This window comes from Lacerta agilis, chromosome 2, assembly GCF_009819535.1.
Source record: "Lacerta agilis isolate rLacAgi1 chromosome 2, rLacAgi1.pri, whole genome shotgun sequence".
NCBI classification, from domain to species: Eukaryota; Metazoa; Chordata; class Lepidosauria; order Squamata; family Lacertidae; genus Lacerta; species Lacerta agilis.
In genome coordinates this window covers 3,825,604-3,843,920 of record NC_046313.1, presented here as the reverse complement: position 1 = coordinate 3,843,920, position 18,317 = coordinate 3,825,604, and the positions used below count along the sequence as shown (strand labels likewise).

The following is an 18,317-nucleotide window of genomic DNA, read 5'->3' as shown; positions in this document are numbered from 1 at the left end:
AAAAGGGGTACAGTAAACCATTTCAAGTAGACCTGAGCTGGGCAGAGCATTAAGGGTATGTAACCATTGGGTCAAGTTAGCTAGCTTAGGCTTTGGGGGTTTATGTCATAGAATTCTACTACTAAACATATTCCAAGACAATAATGCCCACTCATATCACAAAGAACTCATAACCTACCTACTCCCAGCAACCAGAAACATAATAGCCAGACACTGGAGAGACCTGTCAGGAGTAAGCATGGACCAATGGTACCTAATAGTATGGAAAACAGCCCGACTAGAAAAATTAACCGATAAACTGAAACTGACACGGGGACAAATAGAAGACGATACCTTCACCCCGGTATGGCTCCCCTTCATCACATACACAGCCCAACAAGACAATGACAAGACTCCACCAACAGCATATGAATCAATATGGCTAACCTGATCCAAAACACCCACCCACCCCACTCACACATGAAAACAAAGTTCAACACAGCCAATCACAAACAAGCAACCGCACCCTTGGCCAACCACAATTTCTCTCACCACCAAAGGAACACAAGCGAATAGCAAAGAGAACCTGCACAAACGACGCTGACACAAAAACCCACACATACATTAAACAAAATAGAAAAATCGCCTCCCGACCACACCCACACCCACCATGCCCCCCTCCACCTCTCCCCCCCCTTTTTCTTCCTAGTGTACCGGTAACCCTAATGTCTCAACAAATGAAACTGACCTATGGAAAATGTAACTTGAAAAAAGAGACATTGCACATACCTTTGTAAACCAAGAAAACGTTAATAAAATATTTTTTTTTAAAAAAAAAAAACCACACACACACACACAGTGATCCAGAGCAGAACTCCAATGTATAGTTAGCAGAGTAAAAACTTAAACACATTGCAGGATTCCCAAAAAAATAGACCATAAGCAATTATATTTCATCCAGCAGAGCTTTACTGCTACTGAAGGCAAATGAGCAAAATGGTCACAAATCCAATACATTCAGGATTGGCACTGTCCATAAGAAATCCAGTTGCAGCAGACTTAACTTAAACTTACAATAAGTTATAATAAGACTAAACCTTAACACTATATACAGAATACCACACCAGAAGGAAGAGAGATAGAAAGAGAAAGTGAAACCCAGGCTCCTTCTGGCCTATTATTATAGTCGGCATGAGCTTGACAGAAGAGATAACAGAACCAGTTTAAGTCAGCTGTACTCAGCTTCTCTGAAGGAAGAACCCAAACATCATGAACCTTCTGCTTGTTTCTTTCTCACAGAGAAGCTTCCAGAACACTCTTGAATTAATTAGAATAGGAAAGGTCAGAATAGGAAAATAGGATTAGAATAGGAAACATCAGATCAATACTTTCTGCCGTAAGAAGTGCAAAACGGGCAGAATATTGGGCAGAGTTTTTGGGCCTCATTGCAAATATTGCCTGAGGTGCTCTTGCAGAACCTACTCACTCCACTCCCATCTCCACCTACAAAGCTGCACAGGTGTTACCCAACTATGAAAGATGGAAGTTGGGTGCTGCCTAACTATGAAATAATTGAATTTCCAAAGACTGCTTGTTCTGTTGGTCAAAGCCATGTTTTTATTTTCCCTTACTCTGCATTCAGTTGAGTTAGAAAAGCCCAGAAAGTGTGAGAGGGTTGGTTTTTGTTGTTGTTGTTGTTTGAGGGGTGTAGCAAGAGGCTGTCATTCTGCAAATGCTTGTATGCTTTCTCTTTTGAGGGTTCTCCAAGGATCCTTGGTTCCTTGTGGCTACTCCTGTGTGTCTGTCTGAGCTTCGCGTGCTTGTGACAGTGTGCTCCTGCCGATGTCCCCTTGAGGCTAACCTTTTGCTGCAACTGGTGTCCTCTTGAGCGGCTTGTCAGTCAGAAGCCCAGAGCTCTGCTACAGTTATGTCCTTTGTCTTTTGTCTTATTTACTGACTGCTTTCCCCCCCTCCTGACAGATTCAGGTTTCTTACTACCCACCCGGGCAGTACCCAAACTCTAGCCAGCAATACCGACCTCTCTCTCACCCGGTGGCCTACAGCCCCCAGCGCAGCCAACAGCTGCCTCAGCAGTCGCAGCAACCTGGTAAGGGGGCAGCACGTGCAGCATCCAAGAAGGAACAAGTGGGGGCGGTGGCGGGGGGGGGGGGATTAGTGCTCAGATCCAAGCCAGCTTGCCCTTTCTTGGAGCCAAGGGGGAGTTAGCCTATTTATAGAGCTCAGGTCATTGCATATTAAAAATCTTTGCAAGAGTGAATGTAACTAGCTGCAAGGCCTGAACAGGTTATGTATGTCCCCTTGGGTTATAGGTAGTTGAGGCTATTAAAGGTAAAGGGACCCCTGACCATTAGGTTCAGTCACAGACGACTCTGGGGTTGCGGCGCTCATCCTCGCTTTACTGGCCGAGGGAGCCGGCATACAGCTTCTGGTCATGTGGCCAGCATGACTAAGCCGCTTCTGGCGAACCAGAGCAGCGCACGGAAACGCCGTTTACCTTCCCACCGGAGCAGTACCTATTTATCTACTTGCACTTGACGTGCTTTCGAACTGCTAGGTGGGCAGGAGCTGGGACTGAGCAATGGGAGCTCACCCCGTTGCGGGGATTCGAACCACCAACCTTCTGATCAGCAAGTGGCTCTGTGGTTTAACCCACAGCATCACCTGTGTCCCAGTTGAGGCTATTACTGTCCTTCAATTTTACATACATTTGATTGTTTGGGTCTGAGAATTGATCTGAAACATATGTGCACAGAAGGGCTGTAAACTTTAACCAATAGTTTGGTGAATTAATCAACTAACATTTGAGTTGATTATCAGGAAGCGTTCATTTAAAGATTTCTGAGATTTGAATCTCTGGTCTACAAGGAAGAAGTGAATGACACATGTCTGTGATCTTCGAATGAAGGGTAGCATAATAATAATAATAATAATAATAATAATAATAATAATAATGTAAAAGTAAATGACCCCTGGGTGGTTAAGTCCAATCAAATGAGACTATGGTGTTTGTCCACAGACAGATTTCCAGGTCATGTGGCCAGCATGACTAAACTGCTACTGGCACACGGGAGGACCGTGACAAGTGCCAGAGTGCATAGAAACACCGTTTACCTTACCGCCACAGCAGTACCTATTTATCTACTTGCACTGGTATGCTTTCAAACTGCTAGATTGGCAGAAGCTGGGATAGAGCAATGGGAACTCACCCCGTTGCACGGATTTGAACTGCCAACCTTCCGATCGGCAAGTTCAAGAGGCTCGGTGGTTTAGATCACAGTGCCACCTGCATGCGTGCGCATACACAAGATATGCATATGAAGGGGTCCTCCTGGGACACCAGTTATATATACTGTTGGCCACCTAAAGTGCTTAAATATAATGGCTGTTTAACCAAAGTGAGACCACTGAGATGCAAAGGAGGAGGCAATTGCCAAGTTTGAAGAAGTAGGAAAAATATTTAGGGGAGAAACCAAGGGGACGGATCCCCTCCTTAAAAAACAAAAAACAGGCCAATGAAGATTGAGCATGCTTTAGTACCACGTAATGCTGGAGGAGACAGGCAGATCCCACTGGTATAAAGTATTAACCTTCAGCCTCTTGCTCCGATGCAGGTTTACAGCCAATCATGTCCAGCCAGCAGCAGACGTACCAAGGTATGATAGGAATGCAACAATCGCAGGGCCAGAGCCTCCTGAGCAACCAGCGCAGCAACATGGGTGGCCAGATGCAAAGCATGATGGGTGTGCAGCAGTCTCAGAGCCAGAGCCTCCTTAGCAACCAGCAAGGAAATATGGGCAGTCAGATGCAAGGCCTGATGACCCAGTACACTTCACTGCCTTCATATCAAGTGAGTGGCAATAAAAGAAAGAAGAAATATGGTGAGGGTAAGGGACCTTGGAAGTGGCAATTTGGTAAGTCAGAAGTGAATTCATGAAGTCTTTTGATCCCTTTGATAGTTTGGAAAGCTGTCCCATGCTCTTCAAAGGCATAGGTGCAACTCATAAGGTATGTGATTTAGGGAAGGACGGGCCGTTACACTAAAACAGCAGCACCACCTCAAGTTTTTGCATTTCCCCCCCTCTTTTATTGTAGAGCCATGGTTTTGCCTGCAATAGGTCCCAGGTTCAGTCCCCAGTATCTCCTGGAAGGGCTGCAAATGCCCAGAGAGCTGCTGCCAGTCAATGTCAACGTTGTTGAGCGAGGTGGATAGATGGTCGGACTTGGCATAAGGCAGCTTGCTATGTTTCTGGTTTCATCCGGCATCTCATTGTGTTCTGCATCCGCTGCCAGTGTAGACCCAAAATGTGAGATGGAATGAAGAAATGTATAACTTAATGACATCAGGGGATGGGCATGTTTTGCTGCACATTAAACAGGGGGAGAAAGCAAACTTGATGCGGGATTACTGTTTTGGCAACCGCCTGTGTTAATCACAACAGGTCAACAGCAACCTAGAGACAGATCGGAACTGTTTTACAGATCCAAAAATGGCAGATAGCAACCACAGGTTGCTGCTGACTGTGACAACCTAATTGAGACAGTTGAACTCCCTAATTCCATTTCCAAAGGCCTGGATAAATGAGTCTTTTGTATTCCATCACACCCTCCCCCCCCCTGGAAGCCCCAGTGCCATGCATATTCTGGGAAGCTTTTTCAAAGCCACAAGGTGATTGGTAGTAACAGTATGGTAGGAGTTGCACCGAATGTGGGAAAACGTACAGGGCACGTTCCTGAAGCCTACATAGCACACATCGAAAGGTCTGTACTTTTCACACACATTACAAACCACCATATTACAAATACCTCAGCAATTGACCGTGCCTAGTTTTGTTGGGCAGGGGAGGGGGCTTGAGATGTGTAAAGCCCTAAGGGCTCCTTGAAGTCAGTTGTGCAGTTTTCTGGGTTGTGGATGAAGTGCCCAGCTGGGATGTACCTGAAAAACAACCACACACTTTTCAACTTGGAATGCCTTTTTTTCCGAGTACACTTGCTGTGAGGGAAGAATTGTGCAAATTTCATCAATGTCCCTAGGAACTCTGCCCTTTATTTGCAATAGTGCTAAAAGCTTATCTAAAATGTTATAAAATCTACAGTAGAACGGGAATTCTAAAAATCCTTATTACAGGACCAGACATTCTAAACGCAGCAATGGTTCAATTCATGTGTTTGTTTGAACCACGTAAAAGATGCAGATGAAGTCTTCCCTCAGAGGTCAGCCTCCAGGTGTTGCTGGGCTCCAGCTCCCTCTGTCCCTGACCTCCGGCTATGCCATCCAAACCTGATGGGAGATGGAGTGAGACAACATCTGGATGTCCACATGTTGACCACTCCTGCCTTGTTTGATCATGTGTTCCATGCAGTACAAAAGTGTTTTAGCACAACAGCCTATTTTAAAGTGAGTAGCTATCTAGTGAGTGTGTTCCAGCAGTTCAAATTATATCAACTTTCCGCTGCCATTCCTGTGTTAGGTGTACCTTGGCAAGATATAACAATTGCTGGAATTCATTTGCATCTTATTATGCAATAAGGACAACAAGTCACAGATACATGTTTCGTTTTCATTTTTCAGTTACTACCATAGGGACCTTGTTTTCAGGCTTTTGTCCTGGATTAAGATAAGGTCTGGTAAAATAAAATAAATGAAATGAAATGAAAAAGAAGTGAAGTGAAAGCCCAGCCCTGGAGTTCGCGAAGTGTTGGAAGCAAAGAGCAGGAGACCTAGGCACTTACTTTTCATTTAAAGGCCAGATCTTGAAGGCCATATGCATTCTGCTATGTCAGTGGAGGAGGTGTTCTACTGTTCCTCCACTGTTGTTTTCTGTATTCAGTGCCCTCTTAAACTATGTATCTGAAGAAGTGTGCATGCACACGAAAGCTCATACCAAGAACAAACTTAGTTGGTCTCTAAGGTGCTACTGGAAGGAATTTTTTCTCTTAAACTATGTTGTTGTCTTTCCCCCCTGTTTAATAGCTTCTCTTCCTTTACTCTCCCTCTGCCCCCCCCCCCCGCCAGCAGGTTCCAGTGGCTAATGAGTCTCAGGGCGTGGTCCAACAGCCCTTTCAGCAGCCTGTGCTCATGCCAGCAAATCAGTCTGTACAAGGAGGACTACAAGCTGGGGGGATGCCAGTTTATTACAGTGTTATCCCGCCAGCCCAGCAGAATGGCACCAGGTAAGAGCTTGAGCCAAAGCCCTGTATAGTGTCCCTTCTCTGGCAGGTGTGTGACTACTAGGTGCAGAGCCTTCATAGGTTCTCTTTGGAACTCCCTTTTTCAGTAGGTCTGCAGGGTTCCTTCCTTGAAGGGTTTTCAGAACCAAAACTTACCTTGGTCATCCCAGGCTTTTGCTGGAAGGAGGGAGGAATTATTTGAGTTCCTTGGACTGCATGCAACTAACCCGTTCTGCTAGTGGAAACCAGAGCAAGGACTCCTGCCAGTGCAGTGGGACTTTCCCATCTCTTTTCCCCATGCCCCCCAGCACCCCCCCCCCCAAATCTATTATGGAGGGTTAGGAGAATCCCCAGAGCAGTGCAGATGGGGAGAAAAGGCGACACCATTTTGTCAGGAAAGCAGGAATGCTTGCACTGATGGGACATCTCCTTAGCACTACATTGCATTCTGCCCTTTGTATGTTTCTTGAGTGTGGTTTTGAAATTGTGTTTGCAGGAATCGGTTTTATGGATTTGTTTAACCAAAATTAAGGAGCTGACTAGTTTATACAGTTTGCTTTTTATTTTACACTGCCTTGAGGGTTCATTGGCAAAGTTGGTGGGCATAGAAATTTAAGAAAATAGATAAAAGGGAACCAGAATAGGTCTGGGGTGTGTGGGTGTGGGTGTGTATACCACCTTTCTGTTAAGATTATAATAATCACAGTAGTTTAAAATGCAGTACAAAGCAACAATAAAAACACAATAAAAATGTGCAGCAACAAAAGCAGTCTGCGAAGTTGGGCATCCAGTGTGAAAGAACCTCTTCCAAGAGATCAACAGGGTTGCTCTCCAGATCCATAACTGGCTTCCCCATCAACATCTCAAAGCCATGACAACCCCAATGAATTGCTAATAGGGGTCACAGTTTGGCTTACCCAGTTTCTGCCCTAGGAAATGGAAATGAGAAATAGGGAGTTACTGGCATTTTTGTCCCTGCTGAAAGAACAATATGTTATGTTCTCTCAAGCTGACAATCATTCTTAAGGAAAGATTTGCCTACTTGCACAAATTTAGATGGTGATTGAAGGAAGTTGTAAGAGCCAATACCCTTTTCATGTATGGTCTACAGGCCTCTCTAATTTTATACAGTCATACCTCGGGTTGCGCCCGCTGCGGGTTGCATTCACTGCAGGATACGAATGCGCCAAACCCGGAAGTACTGGAACGGGTTACTTCTGAGTTTTGGTGCTCGCACATATGCAAAACCAGTGAATCGCAACCCATGCGTGCGCAGACGCGGCGCTGCAGGTTACGGATGCTGCTTGTTGCGAATGCGCCTCCCGCACGGATCGTGTTCGCAACCTGAGCATCCACTGTATAAGTATACCTCTCTCAGAGAGGACAAAAATCAATCTACTATTTAATCACTCTCCTGGTTGCCATTGATGACCAGGAATTCCATAAAGGTGAGCGATGGAACCAGTGAAGCAGGGAAAGATCACTCTGCTTTGATCAACCTGATTTGGCTTCCATGCCAACCAGAGGTGGAATAAAGCCACTTCCTACATGGAGAGTGTGGAAGCCAGTTGGCCTGGCAGATTGGGGACAGAGTGCTCTGCTTCTCCAGGCTAGCAAAGCTGAGTCCTCTGTCCCTCTTTTGCAAACCCAGCTGGTCTCTATGCAACTCTGCTCCATCTCCCCTGCAGTGGAGGTTACAGAGGCGGTCTTGGCAAATGGTGGAGGTTACTGACGCTAGTGCAGGCAGTGCTTTCCTGTGTGAAAAAGAATTAGAAGGGAGATAAGCACTTCCCCATGCTGCTGTCTAGTAAGAGTATGAGAGAAGAGTGGAGCAAGCAGGGTGCCAGGAGAGGAGGAGAAAGCAGAGTAGTGGGATAAAGTGAGGAGTGGTTGTTGTGGTGAGAGCATGATGGCAGCTGTGGTTCTTGTAGCTTTTGAGTAGGCTGTTTTTTACCCCATGGCTGACATAAATACTAACCTTGGTTAGAGCATGGTGCTGATAATGCTTGCAAGTTTGATCCCCGTAACGGATGGCTGCATATTCCTGCAATGCAGGGGGTTGGTAAAGGTAAAGGTTAAGTCCAGTCAAAGGCAACTATGGGGTGTGGCATTCATCTCCACTTTCTGGCTGAGGGAGCCAGTGTTTGTCCGCAGAGAGCTATCTGGGTCATGTGACCAACATCACTAAACTGCTTCTGGTGCACGGAAACGCCATGACGAGTGCCAGAGCGCATGGAAATGCCAGTGGTATCTATTTATTTACTTGTGCTGGTATGCTTTCAAACTGCTAGGTTGGCAGGAGCTGGGACAAAGCAACAGGAGCTCACCCCGTCACACGGATTCAAACTGCTGACCTTACGATCAACAAGCCCAAGAGGCTTAGTGGTTTAGACCACAGCCCTACCTGCATCCCTTTGGAGTTGGAGTAGTCCCAGGGGTTGGGCTATATGATCCTCAGGGTCCCATCCAACTCTGATTTTTTGATTCAAGATGGAGAAACAACTAGCTAGAGAAGGGGAGTGAGGGTGGGAAAGCTTCCTTGTGTATGAGAGAGAGAAGGGATGAGAATGTGTGAGGCATCCCTACCCCCTGAAGCACTGAATAAGCATTCCCCTTAATTGAAAGATGATCGGAGCAGGAATCACAGCAATTAGCATTAAACTGATGAATGATGCGGGAAATTACTCAGTGCAGTTGGGCTTGGGAGTGGTAGTCTCTCAAGGGAAGCACAGCTGCTGTCTCCGTCCTGTTGCTTCTGCTACCTCATCAGATCTCCCTATTTCCTTCCCAGCCCTTCGGTTGGTTTCCTGCAGCCTCCTGGGGCAGAGCAGTATCAGATGCCACAGTCTCCTTCGCCCTGCAGCCCACCACAGATGCAGCAGCAGTATTCAGGTAAGGCGGTTTACTTTATTACTTAGCCTGGCAGAATGTGCCCCCCCACACACACACTACGTACAAATTTGCAGGAAACACTGAAACCAGAATGCTATGAGTTCACCAACCATCACCAGATCTCAGTGATCTGGTTAAAGACTGTTAAAAGACTGGACTCGAGCATCATGAGATCAAGAGTACACTTGATTTCAAACTCCCAACTTCCAGTGTTTGGTGCAGTATTGATCTAGTTGTCACTGTGAAAAACGCCCACCATTTTTCAAAGCCGGTCTGTCATGTATCTCCTGCCAGTCCTATTCAAGCTCCCCCCGCCTCTGTCAAACATCCTTCACAGACCATGGGGCTCAAATTTAGATATGGTGTCGCCTGCTCTGCACCCACTGGAAAATATAAGGAAGATAGACATAAATATATATTGGACCTCATTTCTTTAGTTGAAGATGTAGTAAAAGTTCAAACCTTTCCCCAGTTTTTCAGCTGGTAAAATGTTTCCGTTTCCCCTTGATATTGTGGGAAGCAGGGGAAGGAGTGAGGCAGATCAAATGGAAATGCTTAGCAGTTCAACAGGGCAGCCCAAGAAAAGGGTGAAATGCCTGTGAAAAAATATGGGGCTGCCTAATTAACACCCCCAACTCCTATTCATTTATTTAGAGCTTTTCTGTAGTAAGTGCATTCATGTGAAATGACATGAAGCTTGCTAAAAGCCTTCATCCTCCACCACCACCACCGATGACTTAGCAGTGTGCCGTTTTCATATACATTTGTCCATAGCTATGATAAGAATAATGGCTACCGCAACCAGCATCTTTTGCTTGGGTACCCAGCTGCCTATTCCAAACCTGGAAATGAAAAAGTCCTTAGTGGTTTTTTTAGTTGTATTCTGAGCTAGCTCTGCTGTTGGGCAGAGTGAGGCATCTCAGGTGACGGGTGGCTAGGAAGTAGGAAGTGGCACTGTTCCCAGTTACGATTATTTTAAATACCAGCTGGCTGCAGCGATATTGTTGCCAGGGAAGGCAGAGGTGGTTAAGCCCATGTTTATAATTTGCCAAAATTTCTTACCATCTTGGCGTTTGGTGACAGCGTCCAGTTCTATCCAGCAAGCTTTTGCGAAAAGTAGTTTCTTATATCTAAGAAGCTGTTTATAGTGTGTGCAGAGTTGGGCAACCTCCTCGATTTTGCTCTTGGTAGGGCCCAATTTCAGGGCTGCCTGGAGATGTCGAAGGTTGCTTCTATTTTAAATACAAAAACTGCAATTGTAATAGGTACTCCTTGTCTTCACCACAAGTTGCACTGCTATTAATGGTTTGGTTTTTTTAAAAAATGCTTTCATATTGTTGTACGCTGCCCGGATACTTTATGAGAGGGTGGTATATAAATATTTTAATTGATTAATTAATAAAATTAGGCTTCCCTTGTAGTCCTGAACATTTGGAGTTTCCCCAGCTTCTTTTTAAAACCAAAACATGGGTTTATCATAAAAGTATAGCATATATATGGGACCTCTACTTGTGTTCACCTCCGGTTACGTATCCTTTGGGATACGTATGCGGCAAACCCGGAAGTATTTTTCCGGGTTTCGACGCGCACGCATGTGCAGAAGCAGCACCTCCAGTTGCGAATTCCTTGGGATGTGAGCGGAGCTCTGGAATGGATCCCGTTCGCAACCGGAGGTACGAGTGTATAGTATATTCAAGAGTAGGAAGACACAGAAGGTTTACATTTAGTGGCATATGTTAATTATTTAGAAAACCAGAATCATTTGGCATCAAACTTTTTTCTTTTTTAAAAAGAAAGTATTTTAGAACCTGGCTAAAAGAGCCAATGCCCTCCAGATGGCTAAAGGGGCAAGGCACATGCAATCTGTAAAAGTCCTTTTCAGATCATTTCAGGAGTCAGCTGCGTGTTAGGTAAAACACTGGTTTGGAGCAGCTCCAGCCAGACCATACGTGCTTCATGCAAACATCTGCTAGAGTGAACAGAAATAGAAATGGAAACACACACACACACACACCACCCTTAAAATCTAAACTGCTTAAGATTGGCATGTGGTGTTAGTATTAACTTCATGTGCAATTTACATAGTGTGAATCTGAAACTGCAGGATGGCAAGAGGTAGGGCTTATGGGAAGGCAATCAGAGAAGCTTATGCTGATAAGATTTTCCCATGCCTCATTGCTCATGAAGGTGAATCATAGAACCATAGAATTGTAGAGCTGGAAGGTGGATCGGATAACTAATGCTATGAAAAAATTGAGTGTATTCACATTCACACAGTAGAGAGAAAATATGAGGGTAGACAGGCAATACAGAAACACTTGTTGGAAGCGCCTGATCACAAAGAGGGTTATGACAAACCCCTCATTATGTGGGACAGATAGAGAATGACATGCCCTGCATGTCACAGTAATTCAAACTATGGCTTACCATGAATGAGCAAGCCTGCTGGTACACACTGCTGGTTCCTGCTTCTGGGAGCACAGTACAGTATGTTGGTTGATAACACAGTACCAATACAGTGTCAAGTAGATATGGGCAGCTGTTTCTGCAGGGTTGGATGTTGTGGGGAGGGTCACCACCATGCATATTGTAAGCATGTGGTTAATGAGTTGCACGGTGAGTTTAGAGCAGTGATTTTCAAAATTTCTGCTTTTAGGGGATATTTTCCACATCTGTCAATCAGCACCTGCATGATCTGCTACTGGCTTCTTCATGCTGCAGGGGATCTTGGGTTTTTGAGCTCACTGTTTTTATGCATGAGACTGTGTACTACGTAGTGACTGCCTATTGAAAGGAAGGATTGGTAGTGTTTGGCAAATGGTCTTTCAGGAAAGCTTTAAGCCATGTTGGGCTTTACTGAACTTCTCTTTCAGGAGCTTCAGATGAGCTTCTAAGTAACTCCAGGGTTTCCCAGCAGACACTTTGAAAACCACCAGACCCCATTGGCCCAACCTTCCTGTGTGATGCAAAGACAAGGCCATAATAGGCCTATATTAACTGGGATTGTTCTTGGGTCCCTGTCAAAGGTTGCCAAACCCTCCGGTGCCAAACTTTAGCTGTGGCCCACCTCCAGGTCTTAGAAACAGTTATTATTATGGCCATTCAGCCTAAATAATTTAGTCTAAATATTGGCAGCTGCAATCAAACAAAAAGAGCACATCAAATCCTCTTTCTACAGATGTAAATTGCCTGTTTTGGCATTTTCAATCATTTGATCTTCCCTGTGTGCCGGGGCAGCTTTGAACACCCATTTCCCTCATGGCATCAAATGAGAGTGTGGCTTCCTAATATCATGGTTGTTGTCATAGCTATTAAGCAGCAGGTGTTCTGGCTGCTAAATGGGACCCAGCTGGTTTTATCTCTGTATCTTTGTTTCTACATCTCAGCACAGTCATGCAGACCCCTTTATGCACTTTGTGATGCTTCCAGTGCATTTGAGGAAGAGCTTTCTGGGTAACATGCTATCTCCCCGTTCCCCAAGTGCAAGGGAACCAAGGAGCTCTCAGGCCAAATTTTGGAGCTAGTTCCTGGGTTTAAAAACTACAGAACACAGTTGCTAGAGATGGTTATAGCAGAAGGCCAGTGCTGATGCTATGGAAGCTTGACAATTTCAGAAGCTCAGAGAACGCCTAGGAGCAGGGCTGCCACAAGCTAAAATTAAAATTAAAATGGGTAAAGCAATTTGCTCTCCTCACACTGTGTTATCCAGTTTTCAGCTCTTCTCCCCTGTTCTGTGCACTTCTAACACATTCAGTTGACACTTGTAACCTATTTATTCCCCTGGATTTAGGGAAAAGGGGCTGCAGTTGGAAAGACTGGGCGCAGGAGGAGCACAATAGGTTTTTTTGGGGGGGGGGTTGCATAGGACACCTTTATTCAGAACCCTTCCAGCCATGCACACAGCCTCCCCTGCTAAAAGATGCTGCGTTCTCCAGCTCCTTTCCTCTTTAAGATTGCAGACAGAATAACCAGACATGGGAATTCCATTGAGCCCTGCCTCCAGTTCAGGCACTTGTAGGATTATAAAGTTTTAATCTTGGTCTGGAAATTGATCAGTCAGCCTAGTGGAGCCCGGGGGAAGGGGCTGCATTTGGAAAAACTGGAGTTGGGAGGGTCACCAATGCTCACATGCCTTTCATCTCAAGGAATTCTTTCCCACTTGGAGCAACCACGGTGACCTTAGAATCTGTTGAGTTGGCCCAGATATAATGGACATCTTGTTTTATGGCTCTGTTTCTCCATACTATATCCTGAGATCTGTCATTTGCCTCTTCTGTAAAGGGAGACGAGTTGTGCTTATGGCTGCTGCAGGCTCTTATTAACTATTGTTAATGACATCACTGGAGCAAAATGTGTGCATTTTCCACTGAGCTGTGTTCTAGCTTTCCAACACCAGGGCTAATTTCCCCTGATAGCCGTGTTTGCACGTCATGGTAAGCCCAACTATGGCTTACTGGATCTGTGTTGACTCCTGGAGAGGGGCTCTGAGCCACTTTTTTGCTCCTCCCCTGTCTTCTCTCCCCCCCCCCCATCACTGAACTAAGCCAGGGTTTGATTTAGTGTGTTCTCCGAACCCAGACTTCTTGTTAAGCTCTCTCCTCTCTAACTATGAGCTGTAGCCAAGGTTTGTTCTTATAATTCAGAGCAGTTTTGTTCCTCCTTCGGTTGTGAATTGGAAGATTCTGTATCAAAGTTTAAGCACGCTGCACTGCACTTGCTCAATTTCACCCCTCTCGTCTCTACTTAGATTGTAAGCTCATTGAGCCAGGCAAACCTGCCTTTGCTTATCTAATTCTGTAAAGAGCCACTTATGCTGATGACACAGTAATTGCAGTAGTAGTAACTATGAGCCTCACAGAGCTCCTATTGGTGCCGGAGGGTAGAAAGGGAAGGAAAGCAGGATTGAGATTTCACATAGTCTTCTTATGCATATGCATCTTACCCTGGCTTCGTCTATAGGGGTGTCTCCAGCAGGACCTGGTGTTGTGGTTATGCAGCTCAATGTGCCCAATGCCCCTCAGCCTCCCCAGAACCCTTCAATGGTGCAATGGAACCACTGCAAGTACTACAGTTTGGACCAGCGAGGGCAGAAGCCTGGAGACATCTACAACCCAGACACCAGCGCTCAGGTAGAGGAAGGGGATGAATCTGATGGAAGAGGGGGAAATGGTTGGGTTGAATGCAGTTGATGGCACCCACCCCACCTTATAACCTTGCTTTCTGTTTTTTTTCTTTACTCCAGGCCAACAGCACCCAGCTGAACAGTCCCATCACATCCCCCACACAGTCACCTACACCTTCTCCTGTCACTAGTCTCAACAGCGTTTGCACCGGACTCAGCCCCCTCCCAGTCCTTACACAGTTCCCCCGGCCTGTGGGCCCAGCACAAGGTAAGGACAACTCTGGGGAGTTCTTGTTATAGCTAAAGAACTTAAAAGAATTTTAGTTACAATAGAGAAGAACTATGATTAAGCTGCAGCAACCTTTGCATCAATAAATATAAGCAGTGTGTGCTTGAAGCCTAACTTTCAAGACTCACAAAGGAAGGAACTTCTTCTTTGACGTCATAATGGCCAGCAAGATGCTTTGTGGGTAGTTACAGTTCCTTTGCATTTCCAGTTTCTGTCTGCTTCACTGCAGGGCATAAACACCAACCTTCACAGGAGACACCCAAGGAGCTATAAAATGAGCAGTCCCTTATTGAAGTCCATGCTGCAAAATAACCACCACAACCTTACAATCTATGGAGACTTGAGTTGGATGCAATTCAATTGCTTCCATGTCAAATCTTTGTCCAGAGGGGGGCCTTCCACCTCTATTACCAAGCCAGGAACACTGGCAATTTACAGCTTTTGGAATGTCTTTGTCATGCTGTTAAGCTGGAAATGATTCGACCCTCTGTTCCTGTATGTGTGGAAAAGTGAGGATCCTCCAACAGCAAAGAAAACAAATGATTGCTCAAGATGCTTCTTGAATGTTAGGTGCAACTGCCCTCTTCAACCTCTCTTTGGCTCTGTTTCTACCCAGGTGATGGCCGCTATTCCTTACTGGGCCAGCCACTGCAATACAATCTCTCCATCTGCCCCCCACCTCTGTTGCACAACCAGTCCAGCTATACAGCACACCAGGTGAGAATGGACATGGATTGAGTCATTGGTGGATAATAGTAAAGTTGGGAATGTAGAAGAAAGGCAGGAGTACGTATGGGGTCTTTCTGCTATTTGTAGTCCTGTATGTGTGGACAGTTGCTTTCAGAGCCCCTTAACACAGCTCCCATTCCTGTTGTAAAAATCTCCACCTCCTTCCCTATTTAGGATTGCAGGTGGAATAACCAACCAGGTTCTCATCTTTAGAATTTTGTTTAGCTTCATCTCCAGACAAAGCCTGTGTAGAATCATAAGATGCTATCCCTGGACCTGATCTTGATCAGTCAGTCCTGTGAGAAAGTGTGGATGTGATAGTAGGTGCAGCATGGTGCGCTAGGAGATAGAAGTCTTAGGTCCCATCACATAAATGCCTAGGTGGTCTTGGCCATGTGGGAATAATAGGCCCATTGTACAGAATTACAAGGATGGCCAAGATAATACATGTGAATGGCTTTACACACTTAAGTGCATTGTATGAATATGCAGTATCACTTGTTGTTATGGAGCCTGAACTAAAAGTTACTTGTTGTGATGGGGAAACTGAAGTTCAAACTGGGGTCTTTCACAGAAATGGCCAGATTGAAATGCCAAGGGTGGCACATGATCAAGTGTGAAAGTGTCCCATGCTATCAGTTCTATTGTTCTTCTATCACAGGGACAAACAGGGATGAAGCATGGCAATCGAAGCAAGAAACAGGCTCTCAAGTCGGCATCCACGGACCTCGGAACAAGTGATGTAGGCAAGTGACAAAATTCATGCTCCACTGGCATGCCTCATCAGTGTTGCCCCCAGCAGGATCTCTAGATTTGTCTTTATGCTCAGTGCCAGGGTAATGGAGCAAATGCTAAATTGGGGGAATTAGTTGAATGGGAATTACCCATCTGTCCAACCCACATCCAGCCAAGGAATATGGGGAAACTCAAGCATTTATTATTTCCTCCTAGCAGGGTGTTCACAACCACTAGTCTTTAGTTGGTTAAAGGGATAGGGTTCTAGCAGACCGTAATAACTGAGAGTCCTCTCCTCTCCAGTTGCAAGAAGGGCTCGTGTCTTAACCTTTGCCAGAACTTCTTTCAAGGCTGGTCATGGGTGCCAAGAGAGCAGCTAGGGCCGTCCCAAGGCATTTTGCTGCCTGAGGGGAACCAGAAAATGGCTTCTCCTGTCCTGCCATGTCTCATTCCTACAAAAAACAAACATCCCCTACAAATTCCCATGGTGTCTGAACAAGGGCAACAGCATTGACTCCACACTCCAAAAATAATAAATCAAGGGGGAGGGTGTGTGGCTGAACTTCACAGCTCTGATAAAAAAATGCTCCACTCCAATGCAAACCTGTCACCTCCACCAGCCATGCCCCCCAGCCCCCAGTCAAGGATACAGCCCGGGAGCATGAGGCTGGACCAGCCCCCACTTGCTGCTAATTGCACAACTTCCTACATACCTACTCAGAAGGAAGCCCACTTAAGTAAAAGGGACCTAGTCCCAGGTAAAAGCATGTACAGGATTGCAGGCTAAATACTTTCTAGCAATTAATTTAACATAGGCATCTAGTTGCTTGGCCCTGAACATCAAACTCTTTACACGGAAGCCAACTTTAATATTTATTGAAAAAATCTCAGGAAGGGAATCAGTTTATATATTTAAGGTGCTATTCAATTCTTAGAGAGGTAGCCCCACGTAGAGCACATTGCAGCAGCCCAAGCGGGAGATAACCAGAGCATGCACTACTATTGTGAGACAGTCCGCAGGCAGGTAGGGCCTCACCCTGCTTATCAGATGGAGCTGCTAGACAGCTACCTTGAACACAGAATTGACCTGTGCCTCCATGGACAGCTGTGAGTCCAAAATGACTCCCAGGCTGCGCACCTGTTTTTTCCGGGGCAAGGTTACCCTGTACAGGACCAGGGAGGCCCCCACACCCACCCACCCCCTGTCCCCAAAGGACAATACAGTACTTCCGTCTTGTCAGGGTTCATCCTCAATCTGTTTGCCACCATCCATCCACCAACTGCCTCCACAGGATCTTTACCGTCCTCACTGGTTCTGATTTGAAGGAGAGGTAGAGGTAATATGAGCTTAGCTAAAGCTTGCCAATTAGATTTAGACAGGGTGAGCTAAGCTGGCAAGTAAATCCACTTGCCAGTAAATGAGGAGGAGTGTTGAAAATACCCCCCTGTAAACAAACTACACAGTGATGTCCTGCTGTTCCTTTAAGAGTTTCTTTAGAGCATGAAACGTCTCCACCTGCATCCCCCACCCCCCAGTGGAAAATAGCCTGGGGTGGGTCTGCTATATTTGCTACTCTGCCTGTTTAATATTAGCAAAGAATCCTGTCTGCCAAGACCCGGCACTGCTGCTGCTAACTGGAAACTAGAACTGTCATGCAGTTATTTATTTGGGGTGCAGATTTGGAGCTGCTGCCAAGACACAACCGCTGGCTCTAGTGCCCGGTTCCCCAAGCACAGGAATCTGTGAAAGTGACTGGCAGCAAACTTGGCACTGACTGGAGGGGAAAATTCTTTTCTGCTTAGAGCAATGTTTCCCAGACCATGTGGGGGAGCCCATGGGGGAAGAGGCAGGTGTTTTCCTTGCCTGATTGGCAATTAGTCTGTAAACAGTCAAGGGTCTTCAGAGTTATGATTACATCCCTACCAGGATTGTTGAAAGGGAAAAGGTGGACCACAAGACCCTGATTGCTACCAGCCAATTTACCTGAGTTTGGAGATGTAGTATAGGATTTGTGTAGGAGCTGGGACAGGAGGAGAAAAGGCTGAAGTAAAAATTGCTTAAGAAAATGTTGGGACTAGTTAGTGATATGAAATGGAGTGGGGCAGGGACACAGAAAGGAGACCGGTGGGTCTGAGGTGTGTTAAGAGCATGTGAGGGGATGAGCATGTAGAAGAGTATGTGCACTGGCTTTTATAAGGTTCTGTGGAAACTGACAGTGTAGTCTGTCAAAGACTCAAATTACCAACAACTGGTTGTGATTGTGGCCTGTGGGTTTTTTTATGGACCAGGAACCCCCAGAACTAATGACATAAAAGCCTACTGCTGCTTCAGCAAGGTGGCTGCTTCAGGGTGCCAGTTGGTATAGGCTATGTTTGGACAGG

At 45.7% G+C, this 18,317-nt stretch overlaps 1 protein-coding gene across 8 annotated transcripts in view; it reads left to right on the top strand.

Annotated features, from left to right (window-relative positions):
- The window catches only part of R3HDM2 (R3H domain containing 2), a 91,544-nt gene that overhangs the window by 71,000 nt on the left and 2,227 nt on the right, over positions 1-18,317 (top strand). For 4 of the 8 annotated variants that reach the window (XM_033137360.1, XM_033137379.1, XM_033137388.1 and 1 more), the window contains 8 exons: positions 1,960-2,086; positions 3,612-3,847; positions 6,014-6,171; positions 8,960-9,060; positions 14,020-14,189; positions 14,303-14,450; positions 15,088-15,188; positions 15,862-15,946. In XM_033137360.1, the coding sequence (XP_032993251.1) occupies positions 1,960-2,086; positions 3,612-3,847; positions 6,014-6,171; positions 8,960-9,060; positions 14,020-14,189; positions 14,303-14,450; positions 15,088-15,188; positions 15,862-15,946 (1,126 nt within the window). The remainder of the gene's footprint in view (positions 1-1,959; positions 2,087-3,611; positions 3,848-6,013; positions 6,172-8,959; positions 9,061-14,019; positions 14,190-14,302; positions 14,451-15,087; positions 15,189-15,861; positions 15,947-18,317) is intronic. The other 4 variants (XM_033137369.1, XM_033137409.1, XM_033137417.1 and 1 more) reach the window with 1 other exon arrangement.